This window comes from Lineus longissimus, chromosome 6 (genome assembly GCF_910592395.1).
Source record: "Lineus longissimus chromosome 6, tnLinLong1.2, whole genome shotgun sequence".
Lineage (NCBI taxonomy): Eukaryota > Metazoa > Nemertea > Pilidiophora > Heteronemertea > Lineidae > Lineus > Lineus longissimus.
The window spans coordinates 5,824,699-5,848,188 of record NC_088313.1 but is presented as its reverse complement, the minus strand read 5'-3'; the positions used below and the strand labels follow the sequence as shown (position 1 = coordinate 5,848,188).

Here is a 23,490-nt window from a genome sequence, read left to right as displayed (position 1 = left end):
AATGTTGGTGACTTTATCATTGACTCTGTGGCATGCGTAAGAAATTTGGGGGTGATATTTGACAAGAAAATGAACATGGAAGCACAGGTGAATGCTGTCTGTAGGTCGGCCTACGCCCAACTAAGGAATATTGGACTGATCCGTCAGTATCTCAACACTTCTGCAACCCGTTCACTAGTGTGCAGCCTAGTCGCATCAAGGCTGGATTACTGCAATTCACTGCTCTATGGCGTTTCAAAAGACCTTATGAACAAGTTGCAGAGGGTGCAGAACGTGGCGGCCCGCATCATCACGCGCACCAAGCGTCGAGACCACATCTCCCCTGTACTACGTGAGCTCCACTGGTTGCCGGTTGAGCAGAGGGTGAACTATAAAATCCTCGTGCACGTTTTCAAATGTGTGCATGGAATAGCGCCTGGCTTCTTGTCAAGCCTGGTCAATATCTATAGTCCAGGAAGAGACCTTCGGTCGGCTGATGACAATAGACTAGTACTTCCAAGGGCCCGGAGTAAATATGGGGAGCGCTGCTTCTCATTCTCCGCAGCTGTTTTGTGGAATGGGCTCTCTTTTGAGGTCCGGCAGGCAAAGAGCCTTGCATCATTTCAAACGATGCTCAAGACCCATCTGTTTTCGATTGTAATTTTGTTATAAATATTGTAAAAGTGCCTTTGAACGGATTTAATCTGGAAAGGGCGCTTAAATTTAAATATGGTATATACATACATACATACATACATACACTGGCCATGTGGCCAGTCTCTCGGTGTCCCAGAGAGGACAGTTCTGGAGCACATACTCTGGTGTTTGATCAGATGTATTGTGGTGGATGATAATGATGATAATAGAGAGGTTCAGATTTTGTTTTGAAAAGAAGAGCATGGGGATTTTTTTCTGGCTGATGTCACTACGTGAAATTTATTGTTTTGTATCAATGTCTCTAGGCTGACCAGCCATAAAAGAAAAATGGAAAGAGGATTTTATGACCTTTCTGAGTTATCTAAACTTGTTTTCTTCAGGTTTGCTCCAATGGGACCAGAGTATTCGTCGAACGCATCATCCGGGACGCGAAATTTTTTTCTGCAGGATACTTCTGCCACAGTGTACATCTGACAGCCAATCACAATTGGCGCGATCTTTGACGTCACACTGTTTATTTATGCATGATAATGCAAATACAATGGACGATACCGAGTTGCATGCCGAGTGCCACTTCAACTGTGAATGTGACAATAATTGTCTGACCCCAAGTATGCTCAACTCAAGGTTTGTGTCGTAGTGTTTAGGAATGAATTGCACAGATTCATTGTAAAATTGATGATATTATGCGTACAAAAGAGGCATCAGCTGATCTGATCCTACATTGCAGTGCATGCATTGATTTGTGAAATTTTAAGGGGCAGTGACACTGACAGTGTTGCCAATGTTGATAATTATTAAAGGGACAGTGTATCCGATGTCTCGCGATTTGTGAAATTTTAAGGGGCAGTGACACTGACAGTGTTGCCAATGTTGATAATTATTAAAGGGACAGTGTATCCGATGTCTGCTGTTGAAGGTATCAGGCCTATTTTGGTAGTTTGAACATTGTTGAAGGGCCATTGTATAAAACACATTTTGACAAGCAAACAAAATAAAATTGAATGGTGGGGCCACCTATGCATATACAGCAGAACTAGTTACACGGTTGACAGATAAACATTCAACCTCGGCTATTTTGCCGAGCACAGTGCGCCTTAACAGACAAGTCCAATAAATACAGTCCACTCGACAATGAAAATACATGTTAAGATACTGCAAATAAATATATTTTAGCTAATATACTCCTCTAACCATTTGCTAACTTGTTCTTTCCAAGATTATCAGAACACGTGGCATTGTTGACATTATTGCGCCATGTGGAAAGATGATGTCAACAAAGACACGTGCTTGCCTTGAATTCTGATTGGCTGTCAGATGTACACTATGGCAGAAGTATCCTGCAGAAAAAAATTTCGCATCCGGGACCAATTCTTAGAGAAACTTGGTCGACGTATGAAAGCCATGAAGGTCGGGGACCCGATGGAGGAGGACACGTTTGTAGGTGCTATGATTTCAAAAGAACAGATGGAGAAGACGTCATCTTATATTGCCGGTGCTAAAGAAGAGGTGAGAATCATAACAACATCTTAAAGAGGGCGCTGTTCGTAATAACCGGTGGTCCAGTAAAATAGAAATGCAGTTATGCACAATGCTGTAGTGCAGTTATTATGAATTGGTGTTTGCTGTAACTTGGTCATCTAGTATTTGTATATATATTTAGGACGTACAGTGGAACCTCTGTTAGCTGACACCACTCTATTAGGGACAACCTCTCTATTAAGGACACTAGTTTTGGTCCCAAGTTGGTTGTTTCCATTCAATTTGACCTCTCTATTCAGAACACTCTATGAAGGACAGCACTTGTCAGTCCCGAGGGTGTCCTTAATAGAGAGGTTCTGCTGAATTTACAAAATTGGAAATTATCATTTTCCATTAAAAATTTCGAATTTTTGGACGAATGGAGCTAGGTGGTCTTCGGGTGACTGCTGTGAACCGTGAGGTGCTGTCCGAATGGTGCAGTGGAAACGTCAGGGCTTGTCACCTTTGAGGTTGTGGGTTTGAGTCCCAGTGGGTCCCAGTACATTCATGTGATAGAGGGAGTGACTCTCTTCTTCGGCGTAGCTTTCCTCTTTAGGTAATTGAACACTTCCGTCAGAATCTTGTACTCAATCCGGGCTCCTACCTGGTACTGCAAGTTGTTATTTTTCTAAATGTGTAATAGGGGGCTAAAGTCTATTGCGGAGGGGAAATGTTCAGCCCTCGCCATCGTTGAAGGGGAACTTCATCACGCCGGCTGTCCTTGTTGACTGTCATGACACGATGAGCGCCGTCCAGGAGGAGATATTCGGGTCTGTGATGGCGGTGCTAGAATTTGATGCAGAGGAGGAAGTCATTGAACGTGCGAATGCGACAGAGTATGGACTTGCTGGTGGGGTTTTCACAAAGTGAGTGGTTTTATGTGTCATTAGGGGCATCCTAGCCTAGTGTTTTACACTGCTGGCTACCACGCAATACGGCCTAGGATAACGTTTTCTTCATTATGAGATTAAAAGCTGTGGTGAGACTAGAAGCGGTGGTCCCTTGTACCTCAGTGTCTATGCCAGGGTGAGTAAAAGATTCCAGAAAGGTGAGTAGTAGCCTATAATGGACTCCATACCTCCGCAAATATTCAGTAGGATTACGACCCCGGCAAGACGTTTTGATATGATGTCATTACATGAATGTTCCATCTGATTGGGTGCCCTGTTCACAAAACTAGTAAAAGAGCCCTTTCGGCAAAAATGACCGTGCCCTTTTTGAAACAAAAAGAATCTTTTTCTTTCCCTGCAGAGATCTCTACGGTGTATTCCTGTTTCGCCTATTCCTGTTTCGCCTATTCAAATGTATTGCTAACCTCCCCACAGACGTAGGAATATGAATCGTCCCTTACTATAGTGTTAAAGGCTATCATTAAGAATAAAGTCTGAAATAATGGATTTAGCGACATGTCAATTATTTCAGTATTATTCGGAATAACTTTGGAAAATTATACATAGCTTACATCGGCTTATGTTTTAGCTTATTTTAAAAGGCAAGAAATAAAATAGTAAGAAAATTTTACCCTTTCATCAGATTTGAGAAAGGTTTCTTAGGCCTGCATTTTATATTGTGGATTCTCTTTCTTTTGTCTTAGTCAGTAACTGGCTTCGTAATAGAAAGAATTCCTATAGCTACATTGTTCTTTACTATGACATGGGTTTTACAGCTGATTTTGATCAAATAATTATGAGAATGTACAGTATTATGTATTTTTATCAAAAAGTCATGAATTCCTGTTTTTATAAAATAAGCGACTGCTTTACTCTACCTAATCTATTAGTTTTTACTGTGTGTCAGTATGGTCATATGGTCAAATAAGTCCCGGACTGTCCCCGCTTTCAAGGTGACTCTTTCAAAACGGTCATGGCATGGTTTGTTAACAAAGTTGATGGCATTTGATTAGTCAAATTGTCATCACATCGTTAACATCATCCAATTGTCCCCTCACGTTTTCCCCATAAAATGGACATGCATCCCTAAGGTTCCCCCTGGGAGAGTCGATTTATTGTAGGGGTACTGGAAAGTAGGCGAAACAGGAATAGGCGAAACAGGAATAGGCGAAACAGGAATTTTGTAGGCGAAACAGGAATAGGCGAAACAGGAATAGGCGAAACAGGCATAAACCATCTCAGCAGGGCGCATCGAGTTGCAGCGAAGATCCAGTGCGGTTCTTTCTACATCAATACGTTCAACGTCACTCCTACTGAGGTACCGTTTGGTGGAGTCAAGAAATCCGGCATCGGACGGGAATTTGGAAAAGTTGCGATTGAATATTATTCTCAGCTCAAGTCGGTGTACGTGGAGACAGGGGACGTGGAGTGTCCTGTGTAGGACTCTGATTCCTCTTGGCATTCCAGGCTCCATGAATCCAGATTCCAGTTTTTGCCAGTGGGCATTCCAGGCACCATGAATCCAGAGTCCACGATTTGACTGTGGACCTTGACAAGTCGTGCTAAAACATGAAATTTTTGTCTTATATTTGGATCAGTGATACTATAAATCTGGCTGTGTCGCTTCAGACGTTTTACAATACAGTTGTTGTCGGAAGAAAGGTGCCTAACAATTGGTTTAATTCGCAACCATCTGCTGGGGACAGATGATATTTAAGCAATGGCAAAGTGAAAATCAACAAATTTGCACAAATTCTAGCGTGCTGAAATTTTCATGGTTTACTGTGCACTGGGGTAAAACTGGAGAGAAGTTGGACCCCTCAAATTCTTCCCAAGCATGTGAGGTTGATTGTCAATTAATCTTTATTTAAAATTTAATCATGACTGTGATTCGGATTTCCAGTTTGCATTTGATTCAGAAATACTACATTCCTGACAAAAGGTATTAAAATTTATAAATACAGGATGTTAATTGATAGCTTGACATCAGAAAATGCCTGTAGACTTTTTAGTACAAGTCATTTTAAAAGATAATCAGCAGATGTGGAAAAGGAAGCTCGTCCAATTTGATGCCATCAGTCATAAAAATCTAAATCATAAAAGCCGTTTTATTCATTTTGAAATAGAGGTGTCAACTCTTTAGCAGGACACTCTTTCTACTTTGGGTCACTGATATTTGTACAAAATAGGTTAATTCTAATTAGACCTCAGTGATCAGGACATCTCTTGATAAAGAACAGCATTTATCAGTCCCAAGATGTCTGTAAAAGGGAGGTCCTAATGTACTTCTAATGAAAATGTGTAGGCATTTGCTAATGACCAAGTGTTAATTAACGTCCTGAACGTGTGTTATGGTCCGGTGATAATTGCTTGAATGAATACAAATTTTATTATTTGATTTATTACTTTATCTTGTCCAGGCTTGTTGTAATGGTAAGACACTCCTGAACAATTGTCAAAAGGCAGTAGGTTGTCCTCCGGCAAGGATATGATGTACTGGATGGAGAACTCCCTATTCAGGGTGTCTCAAAAGACAGTAGTATGTCCTCCAGCAAGGATATGATGTACTGGATGGCGAACTCCCTATTCAGGGTGTCTCAAAAGACAGTAGGCTGTCCTCCAACAAGGATAGGATGTACTGGATGAAGAACTCCCTATTTCAGGGTGTCTCAAAGACAGTTGGTTGTCCTCAAACAAGGATATGATGTACTGGATTAAGAACTCCCTATTCAGGGTGTTTCAAGGACAGTTGGTTGTCCTCCAACAAGGACATGATGTACTGGATGAAAAACTCCCTATTCAGGGTGTCTCAAAGACAATAGGCTGTCCTCCGACAAGGACATGACATGATATGATGTATTGAATGAAGAACTCTCTATTCAGGGACAAGACTTAGTCCAGTACATCATGTCCTTGTTTGAGGACTACCTACTGTTTTATGAGACACCATGAATAGAGAGTTCTTCGTCCAGTGCATCATGTCCTTGTTGGAGGACAACCAACTGTCTTTTGACACACCCTGAATATTGAGCCCTTCATCGTGACATCATGTCCTTGTCGGAGGACAACCTACTTTCCTTTGAGACACTCTGAAGAGGGAGTTCTTCATCCAGTGCATCATGTCCTTCCTGGAGGACAGCCTACTGTCTTTGAGACACCCTGAATAGGGTGCCCTTAATCCAGTACATCATGTCCTTATCTGAGGACATCCTACTGTCTTTGAGACACCTTGAATAGCGAGCCCTTCGTCTAGTACATCATGTACTTGCCGGAGGACAACCTACTGTCTTTGAGACACCCTGAATAGGGAGCTCTACATCCAGTACATCATGTCCTTGTCGGAGGACAGCCTACTGTCTTTGAGACACCCTGAATAGGGAGTTCTTCATCAAGTACACCATGTCCTTGTCTGAGGGCATCCTACTGTCTTTCGAGACACGCTGAATAGGGAGTTTTTCATCCAGTACATCATGTCCTTGTTGGAAGGCAGCCTACTGTCTTTGAGACACCCTGAATAGGGAACTCTTCATCCAGTACATCAAGTCCTTGCTGGAGGACAACATGCTGTCTTTTGAGACACCCTGAATAGGGAGTTCTTCATCCAGTACATCATGTCCTTTTTAGAGGATAACCTACTGTCTTTTGGGACACCCTGAATAGGGAAGTCTTCATCTAGCACATCATGTCCTTGTCGGAGGACAACCTTCTGTCTTTTGAGACACCATGAATAGGGAGCCCTTCATCTCGCTCATCATGTCCTTGTCGGAGGACAACCTACCGTCTATTGAGACACCCTGAATAGGGAGCCCTTCATCCAGCACATCATGTCCTTGCTGGAGGACAACCTACTGATTTTTTTCACCATCCTTGTTAATCTTGAAGTTATAAGGCATAAAGGTGACATTTTTCAAATTTGCCTTAACAGACAGGGTGTCTCATGCATTGTGCTGCATCAGTCTATGCATGACTGTATGTCTAGACGACGTTGAAACTAGGCCAGATGTATTCTACAAGTGACAAGCTAGAAATGTATAGGTTTGTGTGCGAGTTAGATACTGCCAAGTCTACAGCCGCTGGAGCAGGGGTATGCAAGAAATGACGGCGCGTCATTTTTGGAGGCAGGTAGGCCTGGCCTCCTCACCGGCTAGTGTTCTGGCAGTTGCTCATTCTGCTAGTTTTCATCGAACCAACGAGAATACAATATGTCTGGACGTGGTAAAGGAGGAAAGGGACTAGGAAAGGGAGGCGCCAAACGTCACAGGAAGGTACTTCGTTACAACATCCAGGGTATCACCAAACCAGCTATCCGTCGTCTTGCTCGCCGAGGTGGTGTCAAGCGTATCTCCGGCCTGATCTACGAAGAAACCCGAGGAGTTCTCAAAGTATTCCTCGAGAATATCATCCGAGATGCAGTTACCTACACCGAGTATGCCAAGAGGAAGACCGTCACAGCCATGGATGTCGTCTATGCTTTGAAACGCCAGGGACGTACCCTCTACAGATTCGGTGGTTGAGCGTCTTGCTTCTTGTGGACCTCTGGTCCCAAACCCACGGCCCTTACTAGGGCCACAAAATATTTATTAAGAGATCACTCGTACATAATGTATCGCTTGTTGTGTTATGATGTGTCGAGCATAATATGACCGAATACTAGTGCAGTTTTTAGTAACGTTCGTAGGCGGGCCGCAATAGTCATTGGTCGGCATAATGATATTAATGATAATAAGTTGTAAAGTAAGACAGGTGCGTATTTGCATGCAGACCTCTTGTGAATAGACTATATATATATGTATCTATCTGCACACGTGTCGATGAAATATTAGAATATCCGACCTCCCCAACCAACTCCCGACGGTATAGAAAAAAGCACGAAGTAGGAGAACATGCATCAAAAAGATTTCAACATCAGGCCTACCCATCGCCGTCAATATTCTCTCGCCATAAAACCGTCAGCTAAAAGGCCTATACATAGATAGCCGCATTTTGCCACATTTCTGGATACCACAGAAGCAAATGCATTGCCTACTTTCTGGATAACACAGAAACAAATGCATAGACACATTTCTGGATACCACAGAAATAAATGCATTGCCACATTTCTGGATACCACAGAAACAAATGCATGGGTACATTTCTGGATAACACAGAAACAAATGCATTGCCACATTTCTGGATAACACAGAAACAAATGCAGTGCCATATTTCGGGACACCACAGAAACAAATGCATTGCCACATTACTGGATACCACAGAAACAAATGCATTGCCACGTTTCTAAATAACACAAAAACAAATGCATTGCCACCTTTCTGGATAACACAGAAACAAATGCATTGCCACGTTTCTGGATAACACAGAAACAAATGCATCGCCACATTTCTTGACACCACAGAAACAAGTGCATTGCCACATTTGTGGATAACACAGAAACAAATGCAGTGCCTACTTTCTGGATAACACAGAAACAAATGCATTGACACATTTCTGGATAACACAGAAACAAATGCATTGCCACGTGTCTGGATAACACAGAAACAAATGCATTGCCACGTTTCTGGATAACACAGAAACAAATGCATTGCCACGTTTCTTGATAACACAGAAACAAGTGCATTGCCACATTTGTGGATAACACAGAAACAATGCCACATTTCTGGATAACACAGAGAAAAATGCAATGAGCACACTTGTTCATTTGTTGAACGCGACCGGTTCCATGATATTAACAAAATGTCGTCAAATAATGTGTGTTTATTTCTCCTCGTCTTCCCGGCCACATCTCATACAAATTATACACACAAAAGGATATTTTCAAAATACATGCAAAATGTAGAGCCAGCATACGGCCATATATCTCACAATGAATTCTGTACACGATGTTATGACCTGTATGCAAATGAGATGAATTTCGCTAAGTTGACTAGTCAGCGCGCGTATATTCACGAAAGCGCGAGTAGAGCAGCCAATGAGGCGCGTCGAATTCAGCAACGTCCTAGTATAAACTGTATGCATAGTGCAAACTGGTTCCCTTCACCGCCAGGTAACAACGGTCAGGAACAATACGCCGATGATTTAACCGCATGGGCCGCTCATAAAGAATACTTCATTGCTAGGGACATGCTCCAAGAACAAAACGATCAAATCGCCGTCTGGAGTGACCAGTGGAGGACTACATACAACGCCGCTAAAACGCAATTCATCGCTATATCAAAACGTGAACTCCAAAATCCAAACGCCGCCTACATCTACGTCCGCAACGTGCGCATTAATGCTACAGACACTGTCATCGCCCTCGGCATCACCATAGACAAGAGGCTCACCATGAGACCACACTTCAAGCTGATGTACGACCGAGTCTGCAAACGCATTCCACTCCTGAAAGCCATCGCCGGTTCATACTACAAGCCACGCGCGCCACCTGAGATAACTCTACGTGTTTTTAAAACTATGATCAGGCCAATCATGGAGTATTGTCCAACTGCACTTACTTTCTTCGATAACGACGAGTACGGCAGGCTTGAAAACCTACGTACTAGGAGTTATAAAATCGCATACGGTATCCCAAAATCATTTCACAGTCGATACGTCGCAGATTCTATGCCAACAAACGAAACGCCAAGGGCCCGAATCGAACATCTCGCCAAAAAGTACGTGAATAACAACAAACGCGCGCCGTCAATTCAAGCCCTCATCAATCAAGCTAAAGACAGACTTCCATTCAAACTCCGCGATCCACTGCGCCATACACTAATTGGAAAAGCACTACTCATGGATTAAAAAATAGCACTCATTTCAGGGAAACTGGTTGATTGGATTGTTTTGCCAGTCACCAGGTTAATACCTTCATCACACCAATGCAATCATCACTCACACACAGCCTATTACATCTCTCAGTGGGGACGAGGAGTGCATTCGTTCGTTTTGCCGGTTACTGGTCTCCACTGTATACATTACACAATCCGTTACATACACACAGCCAAACACTACAATAACAAACCACAAAGTAAATACAACACACCAATGCAATCATCATTCACACAGCCTATTTAATACATCTCTCAGTGGTATTATAAAATTAAAATTAAAACAAAAATAAAAAAATAATAAAATATAAAAAAAAAAACACAGCCAAACACTACCATAACAAACCACAAAGTAAATACAATATATTACACAATGGGGAAAGACTTCAATGCAAATACGCACATTTACAAATTGCTTATACATACATTGACACACCAAGCCTTTTGCCTCCTTGCCACTGTCCAGACTGTACCACTTCCAATCTTCAAAGTTAAACCTTCTCCACATGCAGGGCTGAACATGGCTTTATGCTAGCTGCCCTTCAAAATATCTTCCCCCCCCCCCCCATTGGATTGTTGCCAGTCACCAGGTTAATCCCTTCATCACACCAATGCAATCATCACTCACACACAGCCTATTTCATCTCTCAGTGGGGACGAGGAGTGCATTCGTTTGCCGGTTACTGGTCTCCACTGTATACATTACACAATCCGTTACATAAACACAGCCAAACACTACAATAACAAACCACAAAGTAAATACAACACACCAATGCAATCATCATTCACACAGCCTATTACATCTCTCAGTGGTATTATGAAATTAAAATTAAAATAAAAAAAAATAAAATATAAAAAAACAGACAAAAAACACAGCCAAACACTACCATAACAAACCACAAAGTAAATACAACATATTACACAATGGGAAAAGACTTCAATGCAAATACGCACATTTACAAATTGCTTATACATACATTGACACACCAAGCCTTTTGCCTCCTTGCCACTGTCCAGACTGTACTACTTCCAATCTTCAAAGTTAAACCTTCTCCACATGCAGGGCTGAACATGGCTTTATGCTAGCCGCCCTTCAAAATATCCTCCCCCCCGATTGGATTGTTACCAGTCACCAGGTTAATCCCTTCATCACACTAATGCAATCATCACTCACACACAGCCTATTACATCTCTCAGTGGGGACGAGGAGTGCATTCGTTTGCCGGTTACTGGTCTCCACTGTATACATTACACAATCCGTTACATAAACACAGCCAAACACTACAATAACAAACCACAAAGTAAATACAACACACCAATGCAATCATCATTCACACAGCCTATTACATCTCTCAGTGGTATTATGAAATTAAAATTAAAATATAAAAAAACAAAAAAAAAACACAGCCAAACACTACCATAACAAACCACAAAGTAAATACAACATATTGCACAATGGGAAAAGACTTCAATGCAAATACGCACATTTACAAATTGCTTATACATACATTGACACACCAAGCCTTTTGCCTCCTTGCCACTGTCCAGACTGTACTACCTCCAATCTTCAAAGTTAAACCTTCTCCACATGCAGGGCTGAACATGGCTTTATGCTAGCCGCCCTTCAAAATATCCTCCCCCCCGATTGGATTGTTACCAGTCACCAGGTTAATCCCTTCATCACACTAATGCAATCATCACTCACACACAGCCTATTACATCTCTCAGTGGGGACGAGGAGTGCATTCGTTTGCCGGTTACTGGTCTCCACTGTATACATTACACAATCCGTTACATAAACACAGCCAAACACTACAATAACAAACCACAAAGTAAATACAACACACCAATGCAATCATCATTCACACAGCCTATTACATCTCTCAGTGGTATTATGAAATTAAAATTAAAATATAAAAAAAAAAAAAAAAAACACAGCCAAACACTACCATAACAAACCACAAAGTAAATACAACATATTGCACAATGGGAAAAGACTTCAATGCAAATACGCACATTTACAAATTGCTTATACATACATTGACACACCAAGCCTTTTGCCTCCTTGCCACTGTCCAGACTGTACTACCTCCAATCTTCAAAGTTAAACCTTCTCCACATGCAGGGCTGAACATGGCTTTATGCTAGCCACCCTTCAAAATATCCTCCCCCCCCCCCCCCCCCCCAGTTGATCATTATTGTTTTTTGGTTTTTAGTGATTATGGTTATGATTATGCAAAAAGTGTTTATCAATATACAGTATTACTTGAAATCCTCCATAGAAAATCTACTCCAATAGCCAGGGCCGGCTGAAATATTCTAAGTTATTCAATGCACATATTGGTCATTTCAGGGAAACTGGTTGATTGGATTGTTTTGCCAGTCACCAGGTTAATACCTTCATCACACCAATGCAATCATCACTCACACACAGCCTATTACATCTCTCAGTGGGGATGAGGTGTGCATTCGTTCGTTTTGCCGGTTACTGGTCTCCACTGTATACATTACACAATCCGTTACATAAACACAGCCAAACACTACAATAACAAACCACAAAGTAAATACAACACACCAATGCAATCATCATTCACACAGCCTATTACATCTCTCAGTGGTATTATAAAATTAAAATTAAAATAAAAAAAAAATATATAAAAAAAAAAAACACAGCCAAACACTACCATAACAAACCACAAAGTAAATACAACATATTACACAATGGGGAAAGACTTCAATGCAAATACGCACATTTACAAATTGCTTATACATACATTGACACACCAAGCCTTTTGCCTCCTTGCCACTGTCCAGACTGTACCACTTCCAATCTTCAAAGTTAAACCTTCTCCACATGCAGGGCTGAACATGGCTTTATGCTAGCTGCCCTTCAAAATATCTTCCCCCCCCCCGTATGCATAGTGGAAATCGCCATCATTCTGTATAGTATTCATACTGTAAGTGTAAAGATGGCAAGAATCAAATCAAATCAAATCAAACATGACATTTCTAAAGCGCCCAAATTTGGTGAAAAATTTCACCAACTCTCAGGCGCCTTTGAAATACACTCGAAAAAGGTGTGCTTTTATCATCGTTCTAAAAGCTGCCTTTGACTCCGCAAGTCTAAAAGTCTAATGTGTGTGGGTAGCCCATTCCATAGGAGTGGCGCCGCCTTGTAGAAGGATCTGTCACCAAAAAGTATGCACTTGGTGCGTGGCTCCTGTAGAAGGAAAGCGGCATCAGCCCTGAGGGAATAGGCTGACCCACGTCGGCGTTGTACCATATCAGTCAGGTAAGCCGGTGCCGCTCCATGGACTGCCTTGTAGGTGAGCAAGAGTATCTTAAACTCAACCCTTGCCTTGACAGGCAGCCAACCAAGCAGACCGCTCGTAAGTCAACCGGAGGAAAAGCCCCGAGGAAACAATTGGCTACCAAGGCAGCCAGGAAGAGTGCCCCAGCTACTGGTGGAGTCAAGAAGCCCCATCGTTACAGGCCAGGAACCGTCGCTCTCCGAGAGATCCGTCGTTACCAGAAGAGCACCGAACTTCTCATCAGGAAATTGCCCTTCCAGCGTCTTGTCCGTGCGATTGCCCAGGACTTCAAGACCGACCTGCGATTCCAGAGCTCGGCAGTCATGGCCCTCCAGGAGGCTAGCGAGGCCTACCTCGTCGGACTTTTCGAGGACACCAATCTCTGCGCCATCCACGCCAAACGTGTGACAATCATGCCCAAAGACATCCAGCTGGCTCGTCGTATCCGTGGAGAGAGAGCTTAAGTCAAGTTCTACTTTCAATGTAAAGAAAGGGCCCTTCTAAGGGCCAACTATATTTCAAAAGAGATCTCTTGGTCACGATTGTACAGCTTGTAACATAATGCTCAAAATGTGTATTTCCCGTCTCCACAAATTGCTTTACCTTATGTTTCGTTCCCGAAACGAATATATTGTTCCGAGTCCCCAGGACATATTCCATGTTTCTCTGTCCATGTGCATTTGGCAAATATCAAAGATCCATCTCTTTGTTCAGTCTAGCGCCGATACAAAATCATAAAATCCAGGCATAACGAAGACCCGATTTTTGAAAATCTCTCGACAATTGTATGCTTGCCATTTAAATGCATACCTGTACACGATGCCTGGCCCGAAACCATTGTATGTATGCTACATGCTGTACACTTTACGCGATAAAATTTTAGATTGGAGACTAGGCTATATGGACTTATATATGCGGCTTTTTATAATCTATAAATCGCACTGTGGGAATCGGGGCGGGTATTGGCCCTTTCTCATTATTGTTTGTAGGGTATTGGCATCGTACTATGTGCATTATGACGATCATTGATGAATTTTTATATACTTCTCATTTTAGGAGGTTTTATTAAATAGATAAATAAATAAATTGGTCATTTACAAGCGAAAATATGTGGTAACGATTATCTCTTTTAAAATATATTGTGGCCTTTAGAAAGGCCGTTGTTAAAGGCCATATATCAAGGTTTGAAAACATGCTTGATACTCATGAAATATGTTGAGGGTTAAAAAAACAAGATCCCAGACATTAAAAAAATTCTAATAATAAAGTCATTATTTAGTTATTTCAATTTTCAATTTTAAACTATTTGAATTTCCCACCACACACAACTTTAGATTAGTTCCACATGTGGCCGCTAGGGATTTTTTGATGACGTAGATCAGGTCAGTCAGAACAAAGCAAGATGGCTTCCGCATACAGTTCAGAGAGTGAGAGCAGTGAATTTGAGGATGTTTTGGTCGATACAGAAGGATATTTAAACGTTGAGCCGTACATGTTCGAGCCATTGATATCACTAGATCATAATGAGAGTGATCATTCGGACGAAAATGATTAGAATTTGTGGTTAATCAATTTGCATGACAGACCTGCCGATATAGCAAAGAAGACATTGATAGACGGTTGCAGATGCATAACATGTATGATTTTTGACAGACTAATGTTGCACAATATTGTTTCGCCTCGTCAGTGTTGTATCGCCAGTTATGTCATGACGCTGAACTACTATTGAAAAGTGACGGTATTATGCACAATCATCTTGACGTGACAATATAATGCCGTGCAACATTAAATAGGCCTAGATGTCAGATTGTCATTGACAGTGGCTGTCACTGACACTGACCTGTGTCGCTGTCACCTTGCTATGGCTGGAACACAAGAAGACACTATGCGGTATCACAGGCCCCAATAGGGCCTACACATTATGTATAACAACCGACCTCAGCAGCCTCGGGCATTAAATGCAATTGACATGGTTGGAACAGCTGTTTTTAACAAGTGGCATTTAATATTCAGTTGGATGCAGATATCCAGCTTCATGTGATAATCCGTATCGATAAAGTGATCACTGCAAAGTTTGGCCGAAGGCCCAGGCTTCCAACACTCCAAACGTTTGCACTTCCGAATCCACAGCTTCCTCCTCTCTCGTTCAACTGGCTTTGGAAATTCAGGAAAATGGGTCCCATCCGTCATTCGATTGTTCTTTGTGCTATCCTTGACACAATTCGGAGCCACACAATACACCATAGTGAATGAAACACATTACTTCCAGGTGTGCATAATTAATTAAGGCCCTCCTGCTTTTATGATTGCATGACATGTACAGATAACCTGATCTACATCACAACTTTTGCTGAACCCGCCGCCTGGCTCTAACAAGCCAGTTGCTAGCCTGATTAGGTAATCAAGTTGTCAAACACATAATTGGCTATATCTTCAAAATGGATGGAGCTAATTGCATTTGGTTTTCTGTATTGTATAAAGTGTTAGGTACACTTTTGAAATCGTCTTACAGCAGAAAATGGCAAAAAACCTTGATATATGGCCTTTAAGTTGCCGAATGCACAAAAGTGTTTACTTCTTGGCGCTTCCAGACTAGCAGCAGCCTCCCAGGCCTATTCACGTGAGCAAGAGACACAACTTTATATAGAAACTCACGAAAAGAGACCAAAGTTGTTGCCCCTTCGGGGGCATGCCGGGGAGATGTCGGATGCACCATTCTTGGCCCCAACTTTATTATGTACACGTATATATTGACAGCTATATAAGAGTTCAAAGGCCATAATAACAGTGCGAATGTCCGTTGAGCAATATTGTCTTTGCGCAATGGGAAGATTGCTCGAGAATCTGATCAGCAGATGAAAAGTCACAAGACCCAATTGTGAAAGGTCAATTCAACACCACCTTTTGTATAGACCGGCGGTGGAGAATCTACCCCTACCCCCCAAAAAATTTCTATTTAGACACTTGAATTACTTAGAGTATACCCCAGAAAAATGGACCTTGATACAAAAGTTCCCGCCCCGATCCCTTCCCAGAGGGCGAGCAATGGGTTACCGTAGTTAAGGACGCAAAAAGGCACTACACGATTGATGGCGCAGTAGCAACTTACTCGACCTGGATGCAAGAAGAGGCTGTTGATGGCAACCCTAGAGGTTATCATGTGGTCTCTACAGTGCTCAGATGACTGATGGAAGGGCCGCGGCGATAGTAAATGAGCTTCCGAAAGGCGAGTTCCTGTTGCGGTTAAAGTTCTTGCGCATGCGCGTTAACGGGGATTAGTTCCTGGAAGACAAGTTCGACCCAGTTAAAGAAGGCCGACGTCGAAGTGGAGGATTGGTTACCTTGTCTAGAGAGGCGGCACCTGGACAATTGACGGGCATTGACAGGCCATACAACGGGACAGCGTATCCAGTTAGCGCGGTTGTGTACGGTCTGTATCCGGTGGAACCAGCGGAACCGGCGAATCTCGCGCCCATGAGAGATGGTGACCTCAATTGCGTCGCGCAGAGGGTCCTTGATCACTTGGACGGTGCCAAACGTGGACATGGCCTGTCAATAGAGCGAATAAGAATAAGATTGCAGACTGGGAACAATCAGTCCACGAGGACGGGGCGACTGTTGACGACGTAGCGAGATTAGAGACGATTCTGTGGCGCGCAATTGTCCTGAAAGACATTGCTGGAGAAGACATATACAACAGTGGTAAGTATCAGTCACAAAGGCAAAGAGTCATCGAGTTGATTGTTCACAACGGCCATGCATAGACGCTCCATTTCCCCTCATCGAGACACGTAGAGACATACGAGGGGGATGTCTGGGAGGCAATACGGCAAGCGACAGAGGGAAAGCCCATAGCAGTTCGTCGTGGAAGATGGGCGTACGTATAGAACCTCGGGAGTACATGTGGGGATATTAAGGGCATGTGTCGATTTATCGGATGAACCAGAGGACCTGGCCCAAAAGGCTTTTGGAGCTTATCACGCAGCCACCATCGTTGCCAGAGAGAAAAATGGCTGGAAACCTACCCCGGCGCCGGTGTTGGAGGACATCCAGATGGCCTGCGTGGAGCATGGTCACGGTGGGCTTTGGAATGCTGAGAACTATGAAGTCCGAGATATATTGAGCTTTGATATGAAGTCGTGCTATCCGGCAAGCTTCAGGGGCGAAGGAGAGTGCAAGCCGTATTTCGAAAGATTCGGACATCCAAAGAACCCGATGACCAGAGTGGCAGTAAATGGTCCCCTACCAGAACTGACAGGGTTCGCCAAAGTGAGGGAATGGGCGTTCGATGAAAGTTGTCATCCAGTTATTCCTGCTTGGTTTGGGAAGCACTTCAGAGAGAAAAGTTGGGTACCGACTGTCCTGTTGACGTACACGCTGGAGAGTGGTATCCTGAGAACTTTGGATTTAACCGAAGTGATAGTGAGTTTCGAGGTACAGAGGGAGGTATGGTATGCCGAGTGACAGTAAACAAGCATATTCGGTGATTGGCAAGTTCACCCAGGGGTCAAAGGCTGATGGAAAGACACTAACGAGACGGCTGGTTACCGATCCGGTCGAGTTGGCTTCGTGGGAGCGCCAGAGAGATGTCCCCTGGTTCATGTCCTGACATACTATGACGGGAGCCAACCCCAGTACGCTCACCTGAGAGCCTCATTGCTGGCCTATGCTCACATCAATCTATTGATGATGCTGACGGGATTTGATGAAACGAAAGCTGTCAGGGTAGCGACTGACTCACTGTATGTCAAGAAGACCACCCTTGAGCGTCTCGTTGGTATAAAGGCATTCCGAGAAAAGAGAGAACAAGGACATGCTTACTATGTTACCTAGAAGACAATGATATTGCACCAGTGGAACCAGCTCAGTGGCGTGACAAGGGTGAGAGGTAATACGCGCCAAAGGACCACGCTTGTTACCAACCAAAGGATGAAGACAGGCAGATGAGGAATGATCACGAAGACAGCCAGGCACCATGGGCAGATGACCCCTTGTCAGTGAACAAGTACATTCCAAGGGTCGTGATATGGGACGAAGTGTGTACAGTCACGAAAGCAATATTGGAGACGTTCCTTGGCTGGATGGAGACGAAATCGGTCCATATCATCTGCTGCGGTGACCAGGGTCAACCTCCCCCGATATCGGGAAAACCACCCCATGATTGGCTAAGAGCTAAAGCCGACTATTACGCGGAAATCACCACTGATCACCGAGCAAAGGAAGTCAGCCTCAGGGAGCTGAAAGCCAAGATGCGTCTGCAGCCAGACAAGGTACAGGTCAAGTTGATGAAGGAGTCCGTCCCGATGAAACCCTGGACCAGGTTCCTTGAGGAATGGGATCCAGATCATCTGATAGATGTGAGCAGGACGGCAGTGAGTGACAGGGTTCAAAACCTGCTGCTTCAGGGGCACAAAAACAAGTACCCCGACCAGCTGGTTCCGCTGCTGTATCATCCCAGCTATAGCCGACGTCAGAACGTGATGGTGACCATACCCGGGACAGATGACAGAGAGGAATTGGTGCTGAATAACGTAGTCAGAGTGGCGATGGAGGCACCCGAAAGGGTCATCCAAGGATGCAGCTGGAGATTGGGATACGCAATTGTTACAGATCGGTAGCTTGTTTAGTTTTTGCTTGTACATGTACTTAACAGTTTAAATAGGCCTATATTTTGGTGAATCATAACAGGGTTTTTGTCTGTGCCGTGCCCAATCAAGGTCGTCATTTCTTATTTTAGCATGTGATTAGATAATGTTTGATATGTTTTGTAACTCGACATTGACGCTATGACAACGAAATATTATTGACGTATAGGCACGAGTTTCATAAGGTGTACTTTGATGTATTATGTCATGTCGCATATATAAGTTATTGACCAGCTGACCTGCTGACGTGGACTGTTGCTATGCCATTAGAAAATATTTTGGGTCCATACGTGGCCTTCGGGGGGGGGGGGGGGAGTTCTGGAATAGCTGTCCGTACGACAACACCCGTACAGGAAACGCTGCCGTTCTCGTTTCTCGTCTACCGTCTATCGTCTATCTCGTCTATACAACCCTTATATATTTTGGAAGCCCGAGAATTACGTTTTTCAGTAAAGTACAAATAGTGATTTTCTTGTTTTGTCGGATTCACAATCCTAGAGAAACCAGCAGTTCCTTCTACAGACGTGCTCTCCAGTAGCCTCCTATCGACTGCTGGATGGGAGCAAATACGTAGCTAGCAAACTACAACACAATGACGGTGCATTCTAGCCAGGGACTGACAATAGAGAATCCACAGAAAGTCTGGATTATTGACGACTACTTGGAATGGGCTAACCTCGCCTACCTCGCTGTGTCGAGGGTCGAGTTCATGGAACAAATTGAAAGGATCAAGGCATCCCCAGAAGAACAAAAGAAGAGCATCCGAAAGAGGATTCAGGAGGCCCTGGTCCCAATAGTCAAGGTAGTGGGATGGACAGATTTCACGGTCAGGGTTGACGACGTCCTGGAAAAAATGGCAAGTCAGGGTGGGAAATGTGCAAAGTGTGAAGGTGACATGGATGGTTTCTATCTTGATCCAGCCAAAGGTTATCTGAAGGAGAGTTTCAGTCTTGTCTGTCGGGGGTGTCACTGAAGGACCCAGTCGGGAGGGGTTTCAGTGTCGAGGGGCACAGTCTGTAGTTCCTCTCTCACGAATGCTCGTGTTGGCCCGGAGGTCAGGTAGTACAGGACCGGCTTCTCAGTCGAATTCACGGCTCTATCGAGTTCGTAGATGTCCACTGACCACACGGGATCGGTGGCCCGGCGTCGTCCGCCCTCCAGTTCACCGGGGGCGTATAGGTACCTAACCGAGGAATTGGGCCCCAATTTGTCTTCGTCCTGGCCTACAGGTCGCCTAGCTTTGGTTGCTGGCTGTTGCGGTATGTCAAGGAGCTTGATGGCTTCCGAGGGTTTCTTGCCAATGAGACGGGTGACGACGTTGTTCATTGCAGTCAGGACGGCGGGTAGTCTTTTGACCCATTCCGTTGATCTTTCGCCAGATGGTAACAACATCTCATGTGCGTACTGGTGCGGGAAGAGGTTCTCTGCCAGCGACTTGTTGAATCTCTCCACGATGCCCTGGGCCCTGTGATTGTCATTTTCACCCCGCCTGATGTCGACGGAATGCTGGGCCAGGAGTTGGGAGAGGGCGCCCATGAATTCGCGTCCCGGGTCGATCTGGAGTAGCTTGGGCCAGTCGAGAGGGCTTCTTTTGTAGATCTTAGTGAGGGCAGTTGAGACCTGTGCTGCAGTCTTGTCGGTGAGGGGTTCGGCTTCTTTAAATCGGGACGCCACATCGACGACGGTCAGGATGTACTTGTATGTTTTTCGGCCTACCTTGTCATGGGGCACTTCGTTTGGGACCGCCACGTCAACGGGGGGGGGGGGGGGGATTCGTCTCGGAGCTGGCCGATAGATCTGCCACATTGCTTGTCTGAGGATCCACTGTTCGGTGATGGCTAGAGATACGCCAGATGCTTTGGCCAGTTTCTCGGCTGCCTTTGAGTCACGCCAGTATCCGGCTGGGCTGTAGAACGCTTTGCTGAGCTTCTCTTCCAGTCTTTCAGTAGGAGGTAGGTGAAAAATAGTGTCACGATCATGGCGACACTACGTGTCATATATATCAGCGCTTAAAATATGCCACTCCTAGTCCGACAAATGCTCCTAGTCCTAGGACCAGGTAGGCCTCGTTCTGGGAGTGAATAGTGTCGTCTTTTGTGGCTGGGATGACTGGGACAGGTGGTGCTGGTGCCAGCGTTTTCAGTTGATCTACTCTCTTGACTTTCGATGGCATGGCACTGAGGTGAGGGGCCTTCTTGGATGGGATCCAATGACTGTTTACCTGAGGGTTTGGACCGAATGACATGTCGCGCGTCGCAACGGTCACGTTGTTGTTGTAGCCGTCCACTGTCCCCACGTTCAGGACCATGTTGGATAGGATGATGTACATGTCAGGTCCAAGGGCGTGGTCTAGTCTCATCTTTGTCGCAGTGATGGATTCCTCGTACCTCTTGATCATATCGGGAAGCGACAGGTCTGGGCAATGCTGTCCTCTAGGAGTGTCAGGAACTGGGCCTGTGCATCTAGGGACGTCCCTCCGCTGCCGACGATGGGAGCTCTGGTCTGGGCTTGTGACACGAGTATGCAGTAGACGTAGGTCCTCAGGCTGTCGTTCAATCTGACTATTCCCGGCCTTGTGAAGCCTCTGCCTTTGGGAAGGAGAAATGCCATCCATCCTGGATCGGTCTGCGTCAGTTTCTGAAGGGGAGCCTTGTGGAGTTTGCTGGCAAAGGTCGGCGCCTCGTTCGAGAAGTAAAAGTGAGAGGAGTCGTCCGCATAGCCTGTCCCGTGAACCGGTTCCCCCAGAGGTAGGAGGTGCCTAGTCTGTTGTTGTCTCCGCCGTGGTATCTTAAGTCGGAGTACTGTGGAATGTCGAATTCTGTGATAACAGTGGCGTGACTGGAGTCGTCTGGTCTGTTTTTCCACCTGTCGAAGTTGTCGTCGCAGGGTATGGGGCATCCCATCTGGTGGAGGATCTTCCTGGTCTGGTAGTAGACGTGGAATCTGAAGAAGGATGCGACGAACGGATCGTCACGAAGTAGGTGATCTGTGACGGACACACCGCATCCCGAGGTGGCGCACCAGACGGCCATGTTGAGCTGGTTTTGGTACAGGTTCATGTCGCATGTTTTCTGCCACTTGGCTATGGCTGCCTTGGTTCTGAAAGTGAGTTCGAAAGAGTGGAATATGTCGTAGGTCTTTGCAGGGAAGCTGTCCTTGTCGTTACAGTAGACTTGTAGATTGGTGAACAGGCGTCGCCACTGTCCTGTTACTGGGTTAGTTTGGACGGGGTAGGATATGTTGGCCCCTGTATTGAAAACCGCGGGAAAACTCATTTTTTCTGACTGAGTATATACCTATACCGAAAATGTCTGCATACGGCAACTTACTCAACCCTGCTCGTCGCGAGAGGGTGCAACTGGGAGTGAAGACGGATCGCCAGTATCACAGCATCACTCACAACCCGTCCACGATAGGGGCGGGCGAGACGCTGTACGTCAGGGTGCCCAAACTTAGGCGGGACGTCGTGATTGTCCCAGGGACTCTGAAGCTGACCTTCGATCTGACTAAGAAGGGGCACACGAACAATCGCTTCGTTAACAACGTGGGGAGGAATTTGCAAGCCAGGGTGGTCGACAAACTGGGAGGGGAGATACTCTCTGACGTCAACTTCTACTACATGTACCAGTCCTACAAGGACCTGTGACTGAGCGAAAAACAGAGGAAGAATCTCGTCCTGCAGGGAATCGAGGAAGCCAATCTGAGAAAGCTTAGATCAGGGGCGGGTGATGCTAACAAGGACGAGGCCAAGGCAAAGGCCATATTCACCGCCTGTGGTGCCAAGTACAGCATGCCCCTGGACTTTTAGCTTTACAGTGATCACGGACCATTCTATCCGAATGTGATGAGTGAGGATTTTGTAAGGGAGATTACCTTCAACGAGGCCAAGTACATAGTGAGTGCCGAAGAGGCTGCCAATATCGGTTACGATGTCAACAACATTGCGATAGAGTACGAGACTGCCGTGTCTCCCGAGATAGCTAGGCAAATAGAGGCAGACTACATGAACGCAGTGACCTTTCTGTACGATTACGTGACCTATTTCAAGTCCCAGACACTCGGGACGGACAAGACAGTCAACGTGAATGTGAACATTCCGAGGCGTTCCATGAAGGGTATCCTGGTGTTCTTTCAAGAGGCGGTGGAGGCTGGCGAGTACGATCCCGAGGCCACTCCCTTCCATAACCCCGGCATCACCGACGTTCAGGTGACCATAGAGGGTTTGGCAAACAAGATTTACGCACAGGGTTTCAAGGCTCACCAGCAGTGGGACGAGGCAAAGAGACATTTCTTACCCAAGCTGACAGACGGGAGAAAGACAGAAAATAGCCACATGGACGTGGAGGAGTTCTACGGAAATGACAAGTGTGCACTGTGGCTGGACCTGAGATCGACAGAGGATGGAAGACTGCACGGATCGGGTCTCAAACTGGTAAATACCAACAATGGTGTACAGCTGGCCATCACGAGAACGATAGACACGGCCTACGTCATGCACGTGTTCGTGGTGGCCGACGCTCAGATGAGCATTTAAAATAGGCAGCTGCACTCAATTGCGTTCTAGATAATAGGATGGCTTCTTGGCCCGACCTTCCGTTTAACTTGATAGTGTCTGGAATCACCAACTGCGGGAAAACTCGCTATGTCCTGGGACTGTTGCAGTCTACTTTCCCGTTTAAGTTCG

The 23,490-nt window shown here is 44.9% G+C and overlaps 1 protein-coding gene and 1 pseudogene across 1 annotated transcript; both read left to right on the top strand.

Moving 5' to 3' along the window:
* LOC135489703 (uncharacterized) overlaps positions 1-7,561 on the top strand; it is a 106,788-nt pseudogene extending 99,227 nt beyond the window's left edge.
* A 5,599-nt stretch (positions 7,562-13,160) lies between these two features.
* LOC135489483 (histone H3-like) lies at positions 13,161-13,625 on the top strand. The gene has a single exon (XM_064774863.1). The coding sequence runs from the start codon at positions 13,161-13,163 to the stop codon at positions 13,623-13,625; it is 465 nt and encodes a 154-aa protein (XP_064630933.1).
* The last annotated feature ends 9,865 nt before the right edge of the window (positions 13,626-23,490 follow it).